General features: G+C 41.8%; 1 protein-coding gene across 2 annotated transcripts in view; it reads left to right on the top strand.

Annotated features, from left to right (window-relative positions):
• WASF1 (WASP family member 1) overlaps positions 1–24,366 on the top strand; it is a 152,939-nt gene that overhangs the window by 119,890 nt on the left and 8,683 nt on the right. For both annotated transcript variants that reach the window (XM_044289266.1, XM_044289267.1), the window contains exons 4-5: positions 12,563–12,716; positions 24,110–24,227. In XM_044289266.1, coding sequence (XP_044145201.1) covers positions 12,563–12,716; positions 24,110–24,227 — 272 coding nt within the window. The remainder of the gene's footprint in view (positions 1–12,562; positions 12,717–24,109; positions 24,228–24,366) is intronic.

The following is a 24,366-nucleotide window of genomic DNA, read 5'->3' as shown; positions in this document are numbered from 1 at the left end:
GGGAAGACTGTTGACTTGACAGTTGTCCAGCAGACAGTCATTGGCACACAAGGAGGGTAAACCACAAAAGGTCATTGTTAAATAAGCTGGCTGTCCGCAGAGTGCTATATCCAAGGATATTAATAGAAAGTTCAGTTGAAGGAAAAGGTGTGGTAGAAAAAGGTGCTCAAGCAAAAGGGACAACCACAGCCTTGAAAGGATTGTCAAGAAAAGTCCATTCAACAATTTGGGGGAGATTAACAAGAAGTGGACATTGGCTGGAGTCGGTGCTTCAAGAGCCACCAGACACAGATGTATCCAGGACATGGACTACAACTGTCGCCCTCCTTGATTTAAGCCACTCATGGACTGGACTATTGCGCAGTGGTCCAAAGTCCTGCTTTCAGATGAAAGTAAATTTTGCATTTAATTTGGAAATCAAGGTCCCAGAGTCTGGAGGAAGAATGGAGAGATGCACAATCAAAGTTGCTTGAGGTCCAGTGTGAAGTTACCACAGTCCGTAATGGTTTGGGGAGCCATTTCTCAAAAAAGAATAAAAGTAGCAGCACTTACGAATCTATACCAAAAAGTCTCTATGGTGGTGGTGCCTGCAGTGTTGTATACTAGTCTGTAGCATCCCCAAATCATCCAGAATAAATCAAAAATAAAACTGCAGCACTCGCCGATCTTCAATTCATGCTGGTTTATTCACCAAAGCAATTGGTGGTGAAAAAACCAGCATAATTAAAAGACCAGCGACTGCTGCAGTTTTATTTTTGATTTATTCTGGTTTGGGGAGCCATGTCATCTGCAGGTGTTGGTCCACTGTGTTATATCAAGTCCAAAGTCAGTGCAGCCTTCTAACAGAAAATTTTAGAGCACTTCATGCTTCCATATATTGACGAGCTTTATGGAGATGCTGATGTAATTTTCCAGCAGGACTTGGCACCTGCCCACACTGCCAGAATTACCAATACCTGGATTAATAACATGATATCGCTGTGCTTGATTGGCCAGCAAACTCACCTGACCTAAACCCCATAGAGAATCTATGGGGTATTGTCACGAGGAAGATAAGAGACGCCAAACCCAACAATGCAGACGAGCTGAAGGCCGTTATCAAAGCAACCTGGGCTTCCATGCCACGCCGCATTGATGCAGTAATTCATGCAAAAGGACCAAGTATGCGGTGCATATATTGTACATACTTTTCAGTAGCATGATTTAAATAAATACAAAAATCTTTTATTGGACATACATTTGTTAAAACATACATATCCATATATATATAAGCAGCACAAAGCCACACAGGATAATTCCTACAGGTCTGTTGTAAAATGTAGCAATAAATAATCCCAAGCTGTGCAGAGTATACTCAGTCACAGCCCACAGTCAAAAATGTACAAAGTGCATAGTGCTCAACGTAAACAATGACCTGGGGAAAATAAACAATACAAGTGAATACAGACCAAGTAGTCCTGGATCCCTACACGTGTTTCGCGTTTGCTTCCTCATCCCCTGTATCAAAAATCTTATATAATTTTAACATTTTCGAGATTCTAACATTTTGGTTTTCAGTAGCCATAATCCTCAACATTAAAAGAAAAAAAACATTTGATCATTCTGTGTGTAATGAATCTATGGAATGTTTCCCTTTTTGAATATAATTTTTTTAAATAAATTAACTTTCAATGATTTTCAAATTTATTGAGATGCACTTGTAGATGAGCTTTAATGCCTAAAGAAGAGGCTGAGATCTTTTTTTCAATGGACTTTGATAAAACTCTTTTTAGAGGAAATGGAGTAAAGCCAATCTTGTAATGCAGGAATAGGAAGCTTAGAAAGGCGCCGCAGCGGTCTCTGAAGTTTGATGGGACACAATATGTTACGGCTCCTTAGGAAACGACTTTTCCTTCCTGCTCCGAGGAGCAAAGCATGTTCAGTTCGATTGCCAGAGCTGCCATTGTTTGACTTGACTGTAAGACATAATCATTTCATTGTGCTACAGATAATGCCAGTTTTTCACTTGGTATTAGCTGTGTAATGTGGTAAGAATGCAGGGACCGTTTCATCACCATCAAAATAATCCTGAGTTAATAACATTTTGCAAAACTGCAGCTGCTGAATTTGTGGAACAACTGCTGGGAAAACTATTGTAAAGCAGCTGTTTTTCAGTTAACGCTAAAATGCCTAATCTGCCATTACATTCCCTGTCTGTGAGCGTTTCATATTGGAGTATGTAAAGAGAGAGCAGACCTCTGGGTGTAGTCCTTACACATTAAACTGTACATAAAGCAACGCACATTGCACGTCAGGACCCATTACAGATGAATTTGCACACCATATAATTTTATGCCATGGACAAATCTGCCATAGAATCCACAAATCTTGTCAATTCGGATGTGATTTTGCAATGGAGATTTGTCATGTTAGATGTATTGGAACCATAAAAAAATAAAATAAAGTGTTGTGAAGGTGTATGTTCCCGTGAACCCTTTCACACTTTGGCAAACGCAAATAAAACCAGAATAAAAAAATAATAATGTTCTGCCCCACACTCATATGTTCAGAAAATTGAGGTTTCAGTGCAGTAAACATTCACCTGCGTGTCCATGGGCTGCTGGATGGTGGCGACCACTTCCTCTGGTAGTCCCTGTGTTCCACCCATTTTGTGCGGATGCCAAATGGACGCATATGCAGGTATAGGAGATTGTAGTGCCTGTATCAGTTTATGGGCCGTAGGCGTCCATTTGTGGTTAAGTGCCTGAGCAGAATAGTAGGCACCCCGGAATAGCCCAAGAAAGGGTTTTCCACCTTCTTGCAGCCCATGGACGTAGAAAATGACAGGTGAGTATGTTTATTTTACTAGAACCAGAAAAGCCAGGGCCCTCCAACGGGACAGCTGGTGGACAGTATACAGTATATGACATTTTGACAAAATTGCATTGGAAATTAGCCAACTCTTTTTTAATATTGAGCTTGGTAGCATTTGAAAGTCAAGATTCTGGGTATACATATGTCCTTGGCAGTGAAAAGGTTAAAGAAAATGCAGGAATAGATCCCAGAGTGCAAAAAGGGATACATCTTTGCATTAATAAGTAAGGATCACGATTTACCTTGGATACTGGGATGAACATAAAATAACTTTCACATGAAATTAGCTATTTTTATATCCCGATTCTGTGGGAGAAAGTAGGTTATGTTCATTACTTGTTCATTTTGGTTTTCAAGAAAAATCTATTCTTCTGCAGTGACGGATTGGAGCGCTGACTGACCAGTACATTTAAATTATAGCCCTTCAAGAAATCGTGAAAAAAAATTAATTATTTGGCTATTTTAGGCTACTTTCACACTTGCGTTTGGTGCAGATCCGTCATAGATCTGCACAGACGGATCCGTTCAGATAATACAAAAATCTGCATCTGTTCAGAACGGATCCGTTTGTATTATCTGTAACATAGCCATGACGGATCCGTCTTGAACACCTTTCAAAGTCAATGAAGGATGGATCCGTTTTCTATTGTGTCAGTGAGTTTCGTCAGACGGACACCAAAACGTTGCAAGCAGCGTTTTGGTGTCCACCTCAAAAGCGGAAACTGATGCATTCTTAGAGGATCCTTTTCCATTCAGAATGCATTAGGGCAAAACTGATCCGTTTTGGGCCGCTTGTGAGAGCCCTGAACGGATCTCAATAAAGGAAAGCCAAAACGCCAGTGTGAAAGTAGCCTTAGCTGCAAAGTATAACTATTTCTACTGTCTTTTTACAGCCATGATATATTTTGATTTCACACAAAAGAAGGTATCAAAGTAATAAAATTCCATGTGACCTTACTCTTACCAGAACTTTCAGCAGAATCCAGGGCCTGTCTTATGTCAGTGGATAAAATAGAAGGCTTTTAGGATGTACAATATGGCGGTCATTTATTAAGACTGGTATTTTAGGTCTTAATAAAGCCCCTTAGCTGGCAGTGGATTCGCCAAAGTTACGAAGAGGCGCAGGCTGCCGGCCCTTCCCCGCCCATGCCACACACACAATTTTAGACCTGGCGTGATCGGGGGAAAGTGGCAGATTGCGGCAAAACTAACCATTATGCCGCCATCTGCGTCTGAATAATGTCTAATATAATATAATAAATGACCCCCAATGCCTTTATTCTATTACTGGAGCCTACCTCTTAGGGCTCATGGATAAGAACGTATTTCTTTTGCACGTTCCGTTTTTTTTTTTTTTTTTTTATTGCGGCCCGTATGCGCACCATTCATTTCATTTTCTGTATCTGTATGTCTGCAAGTCCATTCCGACAAAAAAAAAATATTGCGTATACTATTATTGTCAGTTTTGCAGACGAGGACAGGCAATGGATCTGGGGTGGGGGGAAGAAAAAAACGATGTCATCGTTTTTTTTTTTCTTTTCTTTCTTCTGTATCCTTGTTATGTGGACTGCAAAATACATACGATCGTGTGCATGACCCCTTTATCTTAGAAGGAATTTTTAATCATTGTTGTGGACTAGTGCGCTATCACCCTTAGGCCTCATGCACACGACCGTTGTGTGCATCCGTGGCCGTTGTGCCGTTTTTTCCGTTTTTTTTCACGGACCCATTGACTTTCAATGGGTCCGTGGAAAAATCGGAAAATGCACCGTTTGGCAGCCGCATCCGTGAGCCGTGTTTCCTGGCCGTGAAAAAAATATGACCTGTCCTATTTTTTTCACGGCCAACGGTTCACGGGCCCATTCAAGTCAATGGGTCCGTGAAAGAACACGGATGCACACAAGATTGGCATCCGTGTCCGTGATCCGTGGCCGTAGGTTTTAGTTTCATACAGACGGATCCGAAGATCCGTCTGCATAAAAGCTTTTTCAGAGCTGAGTTTTCACTTCGTGAAAACTCAGATCCGACAGTATATTCTAACACAGAAGCGTTCCCATGGTGATGGGACGCTTCTAGTTAGAATACACTACAAACTGTGTACAAGACTGCCCCCTGCTGCCTGGCAGCACCCGATCTCTTACAGGGGGATATGATAGTACAATTAACCCCATCATATCCCCCTGTAAGAGATCAGGGCTGCCAGGCAGCAGGGGGCAGACCCCCCCCTCAGACCCCCCCCCCTCCCCAGTTTGAATATCATTGTGCGGCCCCCCCCTCCCCTGTTGTTAACTCGTTGGTGGCCAGTGTGCGCACCCCCCTCCCTCCCTCCCTCTATTGTTTTAATACATTGGGGCCAGTGTGCGCGCGCCCCCCCAAACCCCCCTCCCTCCCTCTATTGTTTTAATACATTGGGGCCAGTGTGCGCACCCCCTCCCTCCCTCTATTGTAATCATCATCGGTGGCAGCGGAGTAGAAGATTTTCATACTTACCTGGCTGCTGGCTGCTGCGATGTCTGCGTCCGGCCGGGAGCTCCTCCTACTGGTAAGTGACAGCAATGCGCCGCACAGACCTGTCACTTACCAGTAGGAGGAGCTCCCGGCCGGACACAGAGATCGCAGCAGCCAGCAGCCAGGTAAGTATGAATCTTCTACTCCGCTGCCACCGATGATGGGGGGGGGGGGGGGGGCACACTGGCCCCAATGCTATTATTACAATAGAGGGAGGGAGGGGGGGGGGGTTGGGGGGGCGCGCACTGGCCACCAACGAGTTAACAACAGGGGAGGGGGGGCCCACTGGCCACCAATGAGTTAAAAACAGGGGGGGGGGGGGGTCTGCCCCCTGCTGCCTGGCAGCACCTGCCAGGCAGCAGGGGACAGTCATGTACACAGTTTTTTTGTATATTCTAACCTGAAGCGTCTCCATCACCATGGAAACGCCTCTGTGTTAGAATATACTGTCGGAAATGAGTTTCACGATGTAGCTCATATCCGACAGTATATTCTAACATAGAGGCGTTCCCATGGTGATGGGGACGCTACAAGTTAAAATATACCATCGGATTGGAGAAAACTCCAATCCGATGGTATAACAGAACTCCAGACTTTACATTGAAAGTCAATGGGGACGGATCCGTTTGAAATGGCACCATATTGTGTCAACATCAAACGGATCCGTCCCCATTGACTTGCATTGTAATTCAGGACGGATCCGTTTGGCTCCGCACGGCCAGGCGGACACCAAAATGACTTTTTTTTCATGTCCGTGGATCCTCCAAAAATCAAGGAAGACCCACGGACGAAAAAACGGTCACGGATCACGGACCCACGGACCCCGTTTTTGCGGGCCGTGAAAAAAAACGGTCGTGTGCATGAGGCCTTAGCCTGATGTCTCCATTGCTTGAATGCCTTTCTCTATGAATTGTCTATTTGTAATAGTGGATTCTGCAGAGGGTTGTGATTGTCTCACAGTCCATTCATACTGAGGTACATTTTGTTGCACTCTCATTGCTGTGCTTTGTAGCTTCTGCGAGAATCTGTTCACTTCTGTGGCTTTGTAAACTTGTGCTTTTTTGGTTTATTAGTATTTTTGTTACTTCATACTCTGATCAAAATGCTTTATTTCTGATTGGCTTCAAAGTAAGGGCGAAAAAATCCAAACACCCAAAAAAAAAGGAAATTGTGCTAGACCAGAGAATATCAAGGCATATCAACTTTTTCATTCATAGTAAAAGAGTAAGTCCAGCACGCCCATTGTACTTAAAAGCATCCAATATTTATTGCAAAAAGTAAAAAAAAACTAAACTGAAAAAACATCCCACTCCTAGCTCCTAATAATAGCAGGAGAACCTTAAAGAGGTGGTCTCAGTTGAATAAAAACTTGGGCAGCCCCAGTAAATGTGCTAAAATTAAAAAAGAAGCCATACCCCTTTCCTTACCTGCCATTTCCTGATTCGTGCTGTGTTCTCCACCACTTCTTGGTTTTTCTGAATACAGCGGTTGTGACCACTGCTGCCAATCACTCTCAATGGCTTCCCGTATACTGCTGAGGCCAGTGATTGGCTACATGGTTACCTGCATGCACAGAACATCACCACTGCAACCAGTAGGATGATGGTGGTGCAGGACCAGAGTACAGCACTGGAAGTGGCAGGGAAAAAGGCTTCTTTTGGGGAGTATCGCTTTTTTAGTTATTTTTAGAGCAATTACAGCCGCAGCCCGAGTTTTATTTAACTGACAAACCTTTAGCACCACCATACACATTGCACATTGTTATAGATTAGATCATATGTACTAACTAGACTGTTATGATGCCCCGTGGTCAATTCCTATTTTCTCATTTTCAAGCAGTCCCTGTAACCTTTCTAGTTAAATTCCCGACCATCGTTATTGGCACAAATTTGGCATATTGTAGTACCGGATGAAATAAAATGTGCATTCATGATTATGTTCTCATTTACCTGTCCTGGTGACAGATAACACCACTTTTTGCCACATAACTATACGCTATAAAACCCAGAAGTTTAGCAATTTCATGGCTACTTTATTTTGGTGTGCCTGCATGCACAGGAGTCTAGAATGGTTCCTTACAAGTGTTTGGATAGTAATTAAATTTCAGGACCTTATGACACCACATCCTAACGCTTGCTGTACTGTGCATTTTTATGTAGGTCAGGTGGTGGTGAATATTCATGAGGTAGCTGGTTTCCTCAGCAGTCAGTAGTTCTCAATTTCAATGCTTTATTAAACAAACCAGTTGAATATTTCTCTTAATGGAGGTTTTAGGAGTCATAAAATTTGGTTGATTCTAAAATGTAACAGAAGACATATATTTGCAGTATAAATATTTATTTTTCTGTTAATGAGAAATCGATGGAACACAGATTAAGGCCTCATGCACACAGCCTTTGTTTTGGTCGGCTCGGATGCGGACCCATTCACTTCAATGGGGCCGCAAAAGATGTAGACAGCACTCTGTGTGCTGTCTGCATCCGTTGCTCTGTTCCGTGGCCCCGCAAAAAAAAAAAAAATAACATGTCCTATTCTTGTCTGCGCTTAGCGGACAAGAATAGGCAGTTATATTAAAGGCTGTCCGTGCCCTTCCACAAATTGCACACGTACGCCATCCGTGTCTTGCAGATCCGCAATTTGCGGACCACAAAACGCACAACGGTTGTGTGCATGTAGCCTCAAGGCGTTGTCCGTGTTCAGCTCTGAACCCGGACATATCCACATTTTCACCCCCCTAATATGAGTATCCGAGCATTTCATTCTCTGCGCTGAATCGTGCAGGGAAAAGGCTTTTTTAGGAGATCTGGTGCTGTATCAGGCTTTCAATAGGGACTGATAGACGGAGGCTTCCACCCAAGCAGTGAGCCCAGTGAAGTCATCGGCACTAAAGGGAGGGCTTTAGCGCTGCCCTAGCTTGTAAAACGGCAAGGGCAGCGCTAAAGCCTGCCCATAACAGTTCCCATTTGGACATACAGTACAGACCAATAGTTTGGACACACCTTCTCATTCTAACAGTCTATTCAGTAGGACTATCAGCTGTGTATCCACCTGACTTCTCCACAACGCAACTGATGGTCCCAACCCCATTTATAAGGCAAGAAATCCCACTTATTAAACCTGGCAGGGCACACCTGTGAAGTGAAAACCATTTCAGGTGACTACCTCTTGAAGCTTATCAAGAGAATGCCAAGAGTGTGCAAAGCAGTAATCAAAGCAAAAGTTGGCTACTTTGAAGAACCTAGAATATGACATATTTTCAGTTGTTTCACAATTTTTTGTTATGTATATAAATCCACATGTGTTAATTCATAGTTTTGATGCCTTCAGTGTGAATCTACAATTTTCATAGTCATGAAAATAAAGAAAACTCTTTGAATGAGAAGGTGTGTCCAAACTTTTGGTCTGTACTGTATGTCCAAATGGGAATAAAAGAAACCTTTAGAAAGTGGTGCTGCTATATTCAGTGCTTGCTTAAAGGTGCTGTTTGGGAATCAATAACTCTTCACAGTTGTCCCCTGCCTGCCTTCATTATGGAAAGATTCATACCTGCTATCTGCACCTCTGGTCCTGTGTACTGGCTCCTGTGTGTATCTTCCCGTCTGCAGCTTGTTTACATCCTCTCCAGCATGGACATGATCATCTGCTCTGCTGCAGCCAATGACTGGATGACATGTTGACAATAGACACATCAACACTGAAGCTGTTTTTTGCCTGCAGCTGAGCAGATGATCATGCCTATGCAGATGAATTAAACAAGAATACATAGGAGCCAGCAAACAGGATCAGAGCAGCGGGAAGAAGGTAAGTAAGGCCTCTTTCACACTTGCGTTGTCCGGATCCGGCCTGTACTCCACTTGCCGGAATTACCAGCCGGATCCGGAAAAACGCCGGATCCGTCTTCAAAATGCTTTCAGTGTTACTATAGCAGCCAGGACGCTATTAAAGTCCTGGTTGCCATAGTAGGAGCGGGGAGCGGGGGAGCAGTATACTTACAGTCCGGGCGGCTCCCAGGGCGTTCCAGAGTGACGTCAGAGCGCCCCATGCGCATGGATGACGTGCCATGTGATCACGTCATCCATGCGCGTGGGGCGCCCTGATGTCACTCTGGAGCGCCCCGGGAGCCGCACGGACGGTAAGTATGCTGCTCCCCCGCTCCCCGCTACACTTTACCATGGCTGCCAGGACTTTAGCGTCCCGGCAGCCATGGTAACCATTGAGAAAAAGCTGAACGTCGGATCCGGCAATGCGCCGAAACGACGTTTAGCTTAAGGCCGGATCCGGATCAATGCCTTTCAATGGGCATTAATTTCCGGATCCGGCCTTGCGGCAAGTCTTCAGGATTTTTGGCCGGAGCAAAAAGCGCAGCATGCTGCGGTATTTTCTCCGGCCAAAAAACGTTCCGTTCCGGAACTGAAGACATCCTGATGCATCCTGAACGTATTTCACTCCATTCAGAATGCATTAGGATAAAACTGATCAGGATTCTTCCGTCATAGAGCCCCGACGACGGAACTCTATGCCGGAAGAAAAGAACGCAGGTGTGAAAGAGCCCTAAGATTCTTTCTATAGCAGGTGAAATGTTACTTATTCCTGGACAACACCTTTAATGCTGTCTTCCTGTTGTGTCTGAGATGATTGCAGACATGCCCAGTAGTAAACTTCCTCTCCCAATCTTTAGAGAAGGAACTTACTAGTGTGCATGTGCAGCACAGTTTCAGGCATTGTAACTAAGTGCCTTGGAGGAGCATTAAGTAAGATATCTAGTGAGGACAGGAGAGAACACAGGAGAGGTGAAAACTGATTATCTATCACCACTAGAACACCCTGCTTATCACAGTTTATAGTATAAGGAGAGTACACAGGAGAGTTTGGAACTGATTATCACCACTAGAAAACCCTGATTATCCCTGTCTATTGTATAAGGACTCCGACTTCTCACAAAACCATCTTTTTAACTTTGACTCGACTCTGACTCCACAGCCCTGGTCACTGGTCTCTTAGGTGGAGTCTACCCTTGTGTTTAAGCCTACTGTGCAGTTTTTGCCATGTTTATGTTTTGTTTTCTGGTAAAATGACAGACACCATTATGGAATGGACCATAAGTGAAGTCTTTCATGTGACTGATCCACCTCTCTGCCATTTTCATTTTTTGTTCCTATTGCGGAACAAAAGACAGAAAATAGCAACACAGATGTAAACTCAGCTTTATTTTGCTAACCTGTATTGGAGAGGTGGCCATGTTTCACATAGTAACTAATCAGTCAATCAGATCAGTATCTGGAGTTTTGCTTTGACCCAACCCAACGGTACTGGTTATAATTTCTTTTTTGTACAAAAAAAGTCACAAAGATGAGCTCACTGTGTACCTCTTTATACTGTCCCCATTGACCCCTGTATTGCTTGACCCCTGGACAATCTTTGAGGGTAAGCAGGTATTTCATAGAGTTTTACTGAGAATAAATAAAAAAAATTCAACATCAGCCCGACTGCTTGGTGACTGGTACCAGGTAGCAAGAGATATTTATTTTCCATAGACTGAAAACACAATGGAAAAAAGGGAACAGAACAAAATAGCTTTAAAGGGAACCTGTCACCACCATAATGGACCCCCACCCCACCAACCACCAGGAGGGCCTCACAGCTCTGGTCGTTGTGTTCAAAGATACTTTTGGGTAGTTCGTCTGATGGATAACTTTGCTGCAAAACCACCGTATCCAAATAGAACGTTTTAAGTCAAGGGTGCCTCCAACTATGCCTCTTTATTTTTGATAGACGTCTAAGAGCTGCTGTACGTCAAACAGGATCTCAGGGGCATCACGTCTGATGCACACAAGCTTAAAGGCTATGAATCGTGAAGAAGCATGATGAAGGCATGGCAAGATTGACTTGGAGCATCGAGGCTGCTGCTTCCTTGACTTCAAAAAGTCAATTTGTTGCAAAGTTATGCATTGGACAAACTACCCAAATCTATCATTGAGGACATTGTGACCAGAGCTGAGAGTATTCCAGGAGGTCGGGGGCATTATAGTGATGACATAATAATAATGCATTACAATAATGTTAGATTTTAATTTTGCTGACTTACTGAGCAGTGTATAGTACTTGGAATGGCTCATTGAACTGTGGTCACATTTGAGCCAGTTTCCTCATGTCTGTCTGTTGTCATGTGTTGTACATTATGACCTGCAAAGAGGGTAAATGTGACTACCTGACGCACACATGAGACAGAAGGTTACAACATACCAGTGCAAGAGAAGAGCAATTGCCAATAGCCACTTATTAGGTTGTAGTTTTTATTTTAAAAAAGGGCTTCTGAAAAATAAGAGCAGGAAGCAGATTAGCATTATGGGCACGTACTCTGCTTTTCCATTGCACAATGTGACCAGTCTTTCCAGTATTAATAAATCCCCCCCATATACCTCATCATATCACACAAGTGCTGGTACCTGAGTGACCGTGTGACTTCTAGCATATAATTGTGTATTGACATCAGCACACTTCTGTAGGTGCACATTTATAGAAGGTTGATGAGTTTCTTCAAGTATACATCACTGGTCTGTCTGTAGTTTTTCCTTTTTTCTTAATATATCACCTGGTAAGAGGAGTAACCTCTCTAGGTTGTACGTAATGGAGACTGTTTCCATATTATCAGCGGTATTAAATGGCACTACTGTAGAGCTTGGGTTGCCAAAGCTCCTCTGCCTTACCGATTAAGAAATCCTTTTGAAACAGCAAGACCATTGCTAGTAAAGGCAGATATTGCCATGCAGACTGCAGAATCTGCAGAAAAAGCTTACATTAAATCCAGAACATGTGGGCAATTCTAGTTTTTGGAGGAATTATGGAGCTTTTTTTAAAGTCTTCGGAGAGGTATGATTTTTATTTTTTTATTTTTTTTATCTCAAACTATAACTTTTTTTAATGGTTGATTATATATGTATATATTAATATATATATATATATATATATATATATATTTCTATTATATTTGTAATGGTGTTTATAGTCTTATATTCCTATTACATTAATAGTAGTAGATTCTTGTTATAGTTGTGAAACCTAAAAACTGATCTTTAGCTACTTTTTAACAAGTGAGAGTTCATATTTTATTGAGGCATTTTGTTTGTTAGAAATTTGAAAAAAATATGGCCTAAAGAAAAAAAAAGTCAATGTTTTTTTTTAATGTGTTTTTGTTCTTCAGTGTCACTACAGGACATCACAATGAGGAAAGCATTCAGAAGCTCCACTATTCAGGATCAACAATTGTTTGACCGTAAAACTTTGCCAATTCCTCTTCATGAAACTTATGAATTGTGTGAACATCCTCCACCCCTCAATATACTAACGCCCTACAGGTATGTATGTGTTTCTCATCATCCTTTAAATTGTTTCTGAGTATTTAAACAATGTAGAAAAACATACATGTGGGGAGTTTTATTATCATTATTATTATCTCTTAACATTGAAGTGTGTGCTGTGGCCTGTTGTAAAATATGGCACAGGTTTAAAATGGTGCCACAAAAAAATAATAATCCCATGGAGTGCACCTCTGAAGCCCTGTCCACATCTGAATGTCAATGTGATAACAAGAATAAAGACGACAGTAGGGAAACGGGAGGACACTGTAGGTATTGTGCTCACCTTTAGGAGTTGTGCATATCCCAGGTACAAATCTGATTTTGGCATGTAGATTTGAAAATCCAGCTGCTGCACCTTAGCCTGGGCTGACGGCAGGAGAGCCACCATTTGTATAAGGAAACAGGTCCAAAGGCGTTGGGTGCTGCTGGCAGAAGGTACGTCAAGATGATCCAAAAGGTATTGAGTGAATTACATCTTTTTTTGTCTACATGTTCAGCACTGAACCCATCACCTTCTTTAGGCAATAATACACTTACAATAACTAAAAGAAAACAAAACAAGTTTGTTATAACTCTACTTATGTATGAGAAAGACGCTGGTTTATTTCCGAAACGTGTAGCCAATAAAGACGTAATTCACTCATTACCTTTTGGATAATCTTGAAGTACCTTCTACCAGCAGCATCCAACAATTTTGCCTGTTTTCACTTTGAACCCATTTCCACAATTCAAACAAAGTGCCAAAGTGGTGCATTTATAAATATGGCATTTAATTTGTATTTCTATGCCAGAGCACCCAGTGGAGTGACAACCCGCCAGTCCATGAGCACCGCTAATACTATGCCCAGCCCCCATGATCCTGAGCCACAGATTGGATGCAGCCCATTGTTTACATGTTGAAGCCAGGCAGAGGGGTGGAATACATGGCTTGTAGCTTATTCCTTTCCATGCTTTTGTATCTAAGGTCTGCTAGCCATACTTTTAGAAAACACTATGGGTGGTCATCTACTATCACCAGCTTTTCACACTCTAGTCTTAGTAAAAACCCCACTGAAGAAAGATCTGACCAAACTATTAATAAACACATGCCTCTTAATAAATTTGTCGCATCTTCTGCTGTCCCTGACGACAAATGAAATATTCTCCAACCAGGAGTTGGAGTTGATTTTTGATGTAACGTTTTCCAGTTTTCTGGCGGACATGTATTTGAATAAGTCGGACCGCAGATAACCCACCTGAGGCCCGCCTCCACCCGCCCACACTACATACATTTTTTGGACAATGTCAAGTGTGTTAGAAAAATGTCCCTTTTTAACTTTCAGAAAACGTACGGTTATTGAAAATGGCCACCTATATCATGATGATCTATTGGGAATGAATTTAGAAGCTGTTCTTTCAGGTCATAACCCATAGGTTATAAAATCTGGATTTCTGGCAGCATTTTAGACATCAGGATTTATGTATTCAGAATGGTTGGACAGTCACAAAAAAGGAGCTGACTTCGACTGCCAAATGCTATATTTCCATATTGCACATGAAACTGTGATTTACTACCAACCTGTTTTCATATAGATTTTTTTCATAAAGATATTTCATAAAGATATGCCTGTCATTTGAACATTTACATTGCTCTTAATTATCGAAACGGTAAGATTTAGGAGTGTCGTAAAAAGTGATGTTTGCTTCTTTTGGAGGGATGCTTATTTTAAGGTCCCAAATTTATATATGAACATGCCTAACCCATTCTGAATGTTTCACTATGGAAATGGTATGGTATCGCAGGTTTCAGATTGTGCACCCCTGATGCATGGTAATTAGTGAATTCTAGTTTAGCACAAATGACAGCAATAAGCAAAAGTAAGATACTGTAGTTGATAAAGAATATAATAACTCATGAGAATGCCCTGCTAGGATTTTCTTACTAACTTTGTCTTTTCAGACCATGTCTATTTTTATTGCTCTGGTGCTCCTGTAATAGAAATGTAGCACCTCTGCAAATAGTCTATAGCTCCTGTGTAGACCTGTGTGTCCCCATGATAACAGGTTACAAACACCCTATGGAGTCTGATACTGTGGTAATACTCCCGTCTGCCTCCTACTTCTTTTAACCTGCCGAATATACAGAACAGTAGCAAGACATAATGAATGAATGGAAACGGATAAGACAGTGAGATCAGCAACCATTTCTTTGTAGTCTGTTACCATAGAGACATACAGGTCTGCATAGGAGCTGTAGACACAAAACACTAATTGTTTAATTAAGATCTCATTTTGCGTGCTTTGGGCAATAAATTAAACCCTTAAACAAAAAAATAAATATATATTTATATTAAATTTAGCGATTTCTTATCCTATATGCTATATAATAAAAAAAAAATGGATGATTTTCTGAATATCATTTTTTTAAAGTTATTCCATGTATTCTACTTCTTGTCTGTATCTTCCTCCTTGATTGGACTTTTAGCACAGCAAACAGTCTTACTTATAGGGGTTATCCAATAATACAAATACCCCCCCATAATGCCTGGGCCCCTCCTATAGACGATACTTACCTGGTCCCTGGCACCCACATTCCTCTAGATCCCTGCACGGCCACCGCTGCATCTCCCCGTCGGGCGGATCTAAACATCTGCTGGAGGGGGGGGGGGGGGGGGGGTGTTCGAGGTTAGCCAATAGCAGGCTGTGACAGTGACCGCGATGCTATGGAGACTGGTCCCCGTCGCGGATTGCTATTGTCTGCTCCCTCCGTTGCCGGATGTTTTGATCCACGTTTACATGCAGTGATCTTCTTCACTCTGAGGACGAGGGATTGCTATAGCGATCCCGCGTCCTCATATAGAATTGTGGCTTCTGTGCAGCAGATTGCTGATTAGACCACACGATCTACTGCTCAGACGCCATGATCGGTGGTGCCTGCATGATCGACAGGATCATGTGATCGGTGGCCCATTGAGACGGCCAGGTGATCGGGAATGACCGTTTGCAGGAGTGGTCGTTCCATATAATCTGGACGGTTACTGGTGCGTCTAAATGCACCTTAACTTTCTCAGTCAGACCAGAGAAAGCCCCACTCGTAGTGACTCAATTAGAGCATTACACATTACACTGATAAGTGCAGTACTTTTCTGTGGGCATCTTTATCTAGACCTGCCACCCCAATTCTACAGATGTTATTATCACAAGGAAACCCCTTACTGCTTACATCTTTTAGGGATGATTCTCACGACTGTGATTTGTCCGGGAAACACAGTCCTTGTGTCCACCGCATGTCCCGGACTGACCACAGCTCCCCTGACCGGAACCGATTGCATCATAGTGTATTATGATGCAGTCAGTTCCTATGTGATAGTGGGCCTATTGTACTCTACTCCCATCATCATGTCAGTACAGTACATTAGACCCCCGATCAGATAGAAACTGACTGCATCATAAACACTGTGATGCAGTCAGGGTCGTCGTGGTCGCTCTGGGATATGCCGCTGACACACAGACCTTGTTTCCCGGACTGATCCGGATCATGTGAATCAGCCCTTACAGTAGCCCAGCAGTCATCTGACGATGGATTACCTACCTGTATAAGAAATACTTTCTTTTTTGGGGACTTCTACAGAAGGACAATATTTTGTAGTTTTCAATGGTATAGTACTGCAAAATAAAAAAGGGAAACTGGCAAAAATTCTAAAAATAAGTTTTTTTGCCATCTACAATAATAGCCTTTTTTTCTGGTGGAAGTGAGTTCAGGTTTCTCTGTGAGAGCAGGAGTGATATCCAGCATTTTCTACCATACCAATGTCGGGAGAGAACTGCTGGCTGAACTAGTATTGTGTATGGCCTGCCTATAACTGGAGGTAAACGGCTGAAATACTGAATAAAGATGACATAAGTGAGGTCAGATTCTTCGCAATTCAAGGGCATCCAGTACACAATGTGCTATCTAAAAATGACTTGGGCGAGTGTATAGGAAACCACATTTCCCTCACATTGTACAGCAGGCAGGGATGTGTACAAAGGCTAATGGTGGAATAAAGCAAATTGATTTTTCAGTCTCATTAAAAGGATCTATTCTTTGACTGAGCCCAATATTAACTGTTCATTGCACATGGAATTAGCATTATAATGCATTTGCTTACTCTGAAGTAAGGAAATATGAGGCATGTGAAGATGGATAGGATGTCAGAAGTGATGTATTTAATTGAATTGTATGCTGTTATGACCCAAAAGTGCATTACGAGCATGCAGTACTTTAATCAAAGCAGCCGATTCTGGGCATCCTGTGGGTTCTTTTTCTTTTGAAAAATACATAATGCATATTATTATTTTTTAATTCATTTATTTATTTTTAGATATATTATTTTTATGAACTATAGGTAACAGTTCTAGGAGCAGGAACAACATAAAATCCTATGGTTGGCATTCTAGTACTGCTCCAGTTCTGCCATCAGTACAAGACAATCCTCAATTATTAGCAATCCTGTGGATAGGTCATTTTAATATCCGCTTTCGTCTGGTATTTTTTATCCAGTATTTTTTTAAGCCAAAATCAGAAGTAGAATCAAGAAGTGGGTATAAGGCCAAGAGTTACCTGTGCGGAATGCCCACCAGCCCCCTATGCACGCAGCGATTTTTGTCGAGCCGATTCCAGGAATTGTACCAGAAAATTTCAGAGATCCGCTCACCACTATTCCCCCTGGGTAGGTGCGCCAGCCACAGTTTGAGTACACCCCTCAAAGGACAAGTTAAAACGTAAAATAATATGGATGGGCACTCATATATGGAGATATTTAGGACACAATTTATTATTAAAATATACAATAAAATACAATCACAATATAAAATGGTGTGGTACAATCAATTATACTACTTTCTAGAGCTGGGGCTGATGACCCAATAAAGTCTCCACCTGATAATCTCAGGGCTGTAAGTCCCGGGAATTGGTATACTGTATTACAGGTGGGATATTGCGGTAATCAGACTCTGCTCAAATTCTGTGGTGTTACTCTATATTATCAATGATATCAGAATACCTATAAAAACACATTTCACCTATGGTGATATAATTGGTCCCAAAAGATATATATTTGCCGCTCAGTTATCATATATTGCTGATTCCTGGCTTTAAAAGTATATTTGCACGTATGAACAAAATTCCATTGTAATCAGTCTCTTTATATATCCGCAAAGAAATGTTGCAATGTGTAGCCAGTCTTTTTATATCGATAATGGCTATTGCAGGGATGGCCAACCTGAGGCTCTCCAGCTGTTGCAAAACTACAACTCCCAGCATGCCCAGACTGCCTACAGCTAGCAGCCTACAGCAGGGCATGGTGGGAGTTGTAGTTTTACAACAGCTGGAGAGCCGCAGGTTGGCCATGCCTGGGCTATTGTATCCGGATTTAGTTACTATGATGGAAGTCCTTAGTATATATTTCTACTATAATTCATTCCAATCCCATAGTTGTTGAATAACTCGAGTCTTTACCCACTATGTGGGCTTACCTTAGCCTGCAGCCTGCTGGGACTTGCGACTAAGTCCGCACTCCACACTGTATACCGGCGTCCCGGTTCTGGAGTTAAGTCGCGTCCCACGTGTCTCTCACCGCTGATTTTGGATCACGTACCTTCCAGGCGCGGGCTGATGACATCTTCAGGTCTTTTTTAGATGAAATAGAAAAAGCTCCGGTTTCTTCAAAAGTGCACTTGAATTTCTATAAACGGGGTATTTGTTCAAAGTCTTACGCCAAGATAGAATCGGGGTATGCCACTGAGGAAGGGGACAGCGTCTCCCCGAAACGCGTCTGGCGTAAGACTTTGAACAAATACCCCGTTTATAGAAATTCAAGTGCACTTTTGAAGAAACCGGAGCTTTTTCTATTTCATCTAAAAAAAGACCTGAAGACGTCATCAGCCCGCGCCTGGAAGGTACGTGATCCTCACACTGAATCAAACTCCAAAATCAGCGGTGAGAGACACGTGGGACGCGACTTAACTCCAGAGCCGGGACGCCGGTATACAGTGTGGAGTGCGGACTTAGTCGCAAGTCCCAGCAGGCTGCAGGCTAAGGTAAGCCCACATAGTGGGTAATGATTTGAGTTATTTAATAACTATGGGATCGGAATGAATTATACTAGAAACATATACTAAGGACTTCCATCATAGTAACTTAATCCGGATACAATAGCCATTATCGATATAAAAAGACTGCAACATTTCTTTGCGGATATATAAAGAGACTGATTACAATGGAATTTTGTTCATACGTGCAAATATACTTTTAAAGCCAGGAATCGGCAATATGATAACTGAGCGGCAAATGTATATCTTTTGGGACCAATTATATCACCACAGGTGAAATGTGTTTTTATAGGTATTCTGATATCATTGATAATATAGAGTAACACCACAGAATTTGAGCAGAGTCTGATTACCGCAATATCCCACCTGTAATACAGTATACCAATTCCCGGGACTTACAGCCCTGAGAGTATCAGGTGGAGACTTTATTGGGTCATCAGCCCCAGCTCTAGAAAGTAGTATAATTGATTGTACCACACCATTTTATATTGTGATTGTATTTTATTGTATATTTTAATAATAAATTGTGTCCTAAATATCTCCATATATGAGTGCCCACCCATATTATTTTACGATTCCAGGAATTCTTTGCCAGAACAACCTGCCAGAAGGCACATGTGAAAGTAGCCAGGGCTCATTCAGACGACTATATTTGTGTCCGCATCCGTTCTGCAATTTTGCGGAATGGATGCAGACCCATTCATTTCAATGGGGCCGCAAAAGATGCAAACAGCACACTGTGTGCTGTCCGCATCCCTACTATGATGCAGTCAGGTCAAGATCTCCATGGTCTGTCTGGGAGATGCCGTTGACACGCGGACCTAGTTTCCCGGACTGCTCACGATCATGTGAATCAGCCCTTACAACAGCAGTAAGTGGACAATGGATTACCTATCTATATAGGAGGTTCTATCATTTGTGCTGGTTGCTACAGAAGTACAATATTTTGTAGTTAGTTTTCAATGGTATAGTACTGCAAAATAAAAAAGGTAAACTGCCAAAAGCAGCCCTAAGGAGAGCAATCCCACTGTCTTCAAAACTATCCCTATACCACCCCATGATTTTAAGGGATTTAGTATAGCGAGTGTAGGCAGTGGGCAAAAGAAGTCAATTGGGTAAGAAGGGATAGTTTTGAAGACAGTGAGATCGTCCTTCTCAGGGTTGCTATTCCACTCCCTAGGCAGGGACTTTTTAGGGAACGGTTAAAATCTAATTTATGTATTATTGGACTTAAAAGTTTACGTTTTAAGAAGGTTCATCATTTTTGTTAGGTTTGAACACCTAGATTTGAAGGTTTTCTGTTATTCTTTGCAAATCCTCTCAAACTCTGTCAGGTTGGAGGGGGGCCATTGTTGGACAGCCATTTTCAGGTCTCTCCACAGATATTTGATTGGGTTCAAGTCAGGGCTCTGGCTGTGCCACTCACTGACAGTCACATAGTTGTTCCTAAGCCACTTCTATGTTTTCTTGGCTTTGTGCTTGGGAAGTTTGAGTGGAGCAGAACATTTGTGTACCCTTCTCCCGATCTGTGCCCCCACACAATCCTGTCCCTGAGCTCTACAGACAGTTCTTTCCTCCTAATGGCTTTTTTTTTTTTTTTTCTGAAATGGATTGTCAGCTGTGAGACCTTATATGGGCAGGACTGTGTCTTTCCAAATCATGTCCAATCAACTGAACTTACCACAGGTGGACTCCAATCAAGGTCTAGAAACCTCTCAAAGATGATCAAGAAAAACGGCCCAGAACTAAATTTCAAGTGTCATAGTAAAGGGTTTGAATACTTATGTCCATTCAAAATTTAGTTTTTTTCCCTTTTTACTACATTTTCAAACATTTCTAAAATTCAGTTTTCAATTTGTCATTGAGTGTAGATTAATGGTGAGGGCTTTATTATTTTTTTTTATTTTATAATCCAGCAGGTTTTGATTTCTGGTGTATTGCAATCGCAGCAACTGTGACCTTTGGTCACTCAACAGCAAAAGTTGCTGTGTAACCCTAAATGTTTCCATGGTATCTTTTCTGTGTTTAGGATACACTCTTGGTTTTGGTTTAAGGAAGCAGATAAAAAATACTAATCAAGTAGTGTGAATGAGACATTAAACTAAGCCTGGTGACATGCAGTGTTAGGGTACTTTCACACTAGCGTTTTTCTTTTCCGACACTGAGTTCCGTCACAGGAGCTCTATACCGGAAAATAACTGATCAGGCATATCCCCATGCATTCTGAATGGAGAGTAATCCGTTCAGGATGCATTAGGATGTCTTCAGTTCAGTCATTTTGACTGATGAGGCAAAAGATAAAACCGTAGCATGCTACGGTTTTATCTCCGACGAAAAAAACTGAAGACTTGCCTGAATGCCGGATCCGGCATTTTTCCCCATAGGAATGTATTAGTGCCGGATCCGGCATTCAAAATACCGGAATGCCGGATCCATCCTTCCGGAAACAAAGGTGGAAAAAGATACAAGACAAATCCGTCTGTCCGCATGACAAGCGGAGAGGGGGATCCGTTCTTGCAATGCATTTGTGAGACTGATCCGCATCTGGATGCGTCTCACAAATGCTTTCAGTCACATCCAGATCGGCAATGGAAGTGCTTGCCGGATCACACGGCCGCAAGTGTGAAAATAGCCTTAATCTATCAGGATCTGTACAGATTTATCCAATATAAAAAACTGCATTTTTTTGGTCTTGAACATAAGGATCAGCTGCAGCTTTGAGCACATGCTGTTCGCCAGATGTCACACTTTTATGCCCATTATTTAGGCATGCCAATTAAAATAATGTACTGTACTTTGAACATTCTGTTCAAGTGTGAGGTTAAACTGCTACCCAAGAACCCTCCTCTCAGTCTCTTTTAATTCACAGATTGATGCTGTGCGTCTTTCATCTCCCCCAGAATGTACTCAACGAGATGAAGAAAAGAACTGCATATATTAATCTGCCGCTTAATTGTCTTTATTGCGGCATGTTAAATTAGTGTGTATTAGAATAACAGTTTATTTTTTAACCTTTTTCTTGTGCATGTTCTGTCATTGCTTTGTTAGGAATTATTTGAGCATACAGTATATGGCTTTAGAATTAAATTCATAATTCATAGGATCGTTCTTGATTGCTGGCTGGTGTGGACTGTTGTACTTTGGGTAGAGATAACTATGAAATATTCATGTATATTGCCTTTGCTGGATATGTACCCTTAGTTAAAAATGCAGATAACAACTGAAGATAGTTTACTTTGCCACAAATGTAGTATTTGGCAAATTCTCTTACATTAGTAAGGCTACTTTCACACTAGCATGAAAGTTTTCCAGTATTGAGTTCCGTCATAGTGGCTCAATACGGGAAAAAAACGCTTCAGTTTTGTCCCCATTCATCGTCAATGGGGACAAAACTGAACAGAACGGAATGCTCCAAAATGCACTCCGTTCCGTTTAGTTGCGTTCCCAGATCGGATAGCAAACCGCAACATGTTGTATTTTGCTTTACGTCTTAGGGATGCAGAGCAAAACGGATCCGTCGTGACCCCAATGCAAGTCAATGGGGTTGGATCAGTTTTCTCTGGCACAATCTGCCACAATAGAAAACTGATCCGTCCCCCATTGACTTTCAATGGAGTTTATTACGGATCCGTTTTAGCAATGTTAAAAATATGTTAAAGATAATACAACCGGATCCACTCAAGCGGATGCAGATAGTTGTATTATCAGTAACTGAAGCGTTTTTGCTGGACCCTGCCGGATCCAGCAAAAACGCTATTGTGAAAGTAGCCTAATTCTTACATGTTCAGTGGTATATGGGCCTCTGCTTCTGGAGTTTCCCTTTGAAGGGAACCTGTCATGTTGAACATGGTGTCTGTGCTGAAGGTAGCAGGTTATAGAGCAGGAGGAGCTGAGCAGATTGATGTATAGTTTTGTGGGAAAAGATTCAATATAACTTGTATTTCATTTATTTAAATTCCTGCTCATTCTGGGCTTTGACGTCAAGGAGGCGGTCCTATCAGTGATTGACAGCTATCTCTGTATACACAGTCATAGAGGAAAGGCTGTCAATCACTGATAGCTCCGCCTCCTTGACTTCAAAGCCCAGAATGAGCAGGAATATAAATGAATGAAATACAAGTTTTACTGAGTCTTTTCCCATAAAACTATATATCATTCTGCTCAGCTCCTCCTGTAGCATAATGCTGACAGATAACATTGCAATTTCATGATGACAGGTTCCCTTTAAACTTGAATGGACACAGACTACATCACTGCTGTGGGGTTTCGCTTTGGTAGCTGGGTTAAGCGGAGGCAAAATACAAGTTTATTCACACTTGCAGCAGTTGCATAAAACATGTCACTTTGTAGTCTTTGGTGTTAATTCACACACAAATGGAAAGTTCAATTTGCACAGAACACCATGTTGGCAGTTCTGCCTCCAGTAGTCCACAGCAGGCTTTAGGGGGCCTGTTCCCCCTGCACATGGGTCTCAGCCCCCCAGTCCGGCACAAAACCTCAGATCCCAACACAGAGACTCAGCTGCTGAGTCCAGCTGCCTATTTAAGGACAGCAAGGTGCTGCCAAAACACGGACCGGCACTTAAACTCTGGTCCGGTATTTGATCTTACCTGGCTGGAAACCAGCCCAGCCGCACATGTTGGGAGGAAAATACCTGCCTTCCCAGACAAAACCCCTCGCTGTGTTACACTGTGTATTAGATAGATAGATAGATTTATTTATTTATCTATCTATCTAAGGCTAGGTTCTGATTTTTGTTTTGATAAATCTGGAATCTTGCACCTCCAGATTCCCATTTACTATAATGGGATCTGGCAGGTTTTCAGCATAAATGTTGACTTTCTGCTGGGAAAATACAGCTGCATGCAGCGGTCATTCTGTGACAGAAGCCAGCATTCATGATGGAAACCTGATGTTTACCATTATAGTGAATGGGGATATGGTGGTGCCCGGCAATGCCGGATATGGTAAATCTGGCAGTCTGTTCCTTTCCCGGATTTATAAAAACATTGATGTAATCAAAGCCTAATATATCTATTTTAGACTATGCCAAGAATGTCAGGTTTGTCATTGTCCAAACAAAAATAGACTATCTATTATTTGTTACTATGTATGTATATTTGAATAAGAAAAAGTTGGGCATCATAATTTGTACATCGTAATCACAAGTACCTAATTTTAACACTAATTTTAGGTAGAGTGCAGAGGATCTTCACAACATAATTTTACTCTTAATTTTTTGGGTTTGTTTCCAATTGAAAGTGACTAGCTAGTCTTTGGCTTTAAGCTGATATCTTATTATGTCTTTGTTTTGATAGAGATGATGGTAAGCAAGGATTAAAGTTTTACACCAACCCATCCTACTTTTTTGACTTGTGGAAAGAGAAGATGATTCAGGACACTGAGGACAAACGTAAAGAAAAGAGAAAGCAGAAGGTATTATTTGTCTTTGTTACTTATAACAAAAATTAGTACTATCCCATAGATATCAAAAATGATTCCCACTCCAGACTTCTTTGATTATATATTGCTCTTTCAGAGAAGAAACAAATGTTTGTCAATTGTGCATTTTGTA

This window comes from Bufo gargarizans, chromosome 4 (assembly GCF_014858855.1).
Source record: "Bufo gargarizans isolate SCDJY-AF-19 chromosome 4, ASM1485885v1, whole genome shotgun sequence".
NCBI classification, from domain to species: Eukaryota; Metazoa; Chordata; class Amphibia; order Anura; family Bufonidae; genus Bufo; species Bufo gargarizans.
Note: the sequence above shows the minus strand (reverse complement) of the source record. Positions and strands in the feature narration are given on the sequence as shown.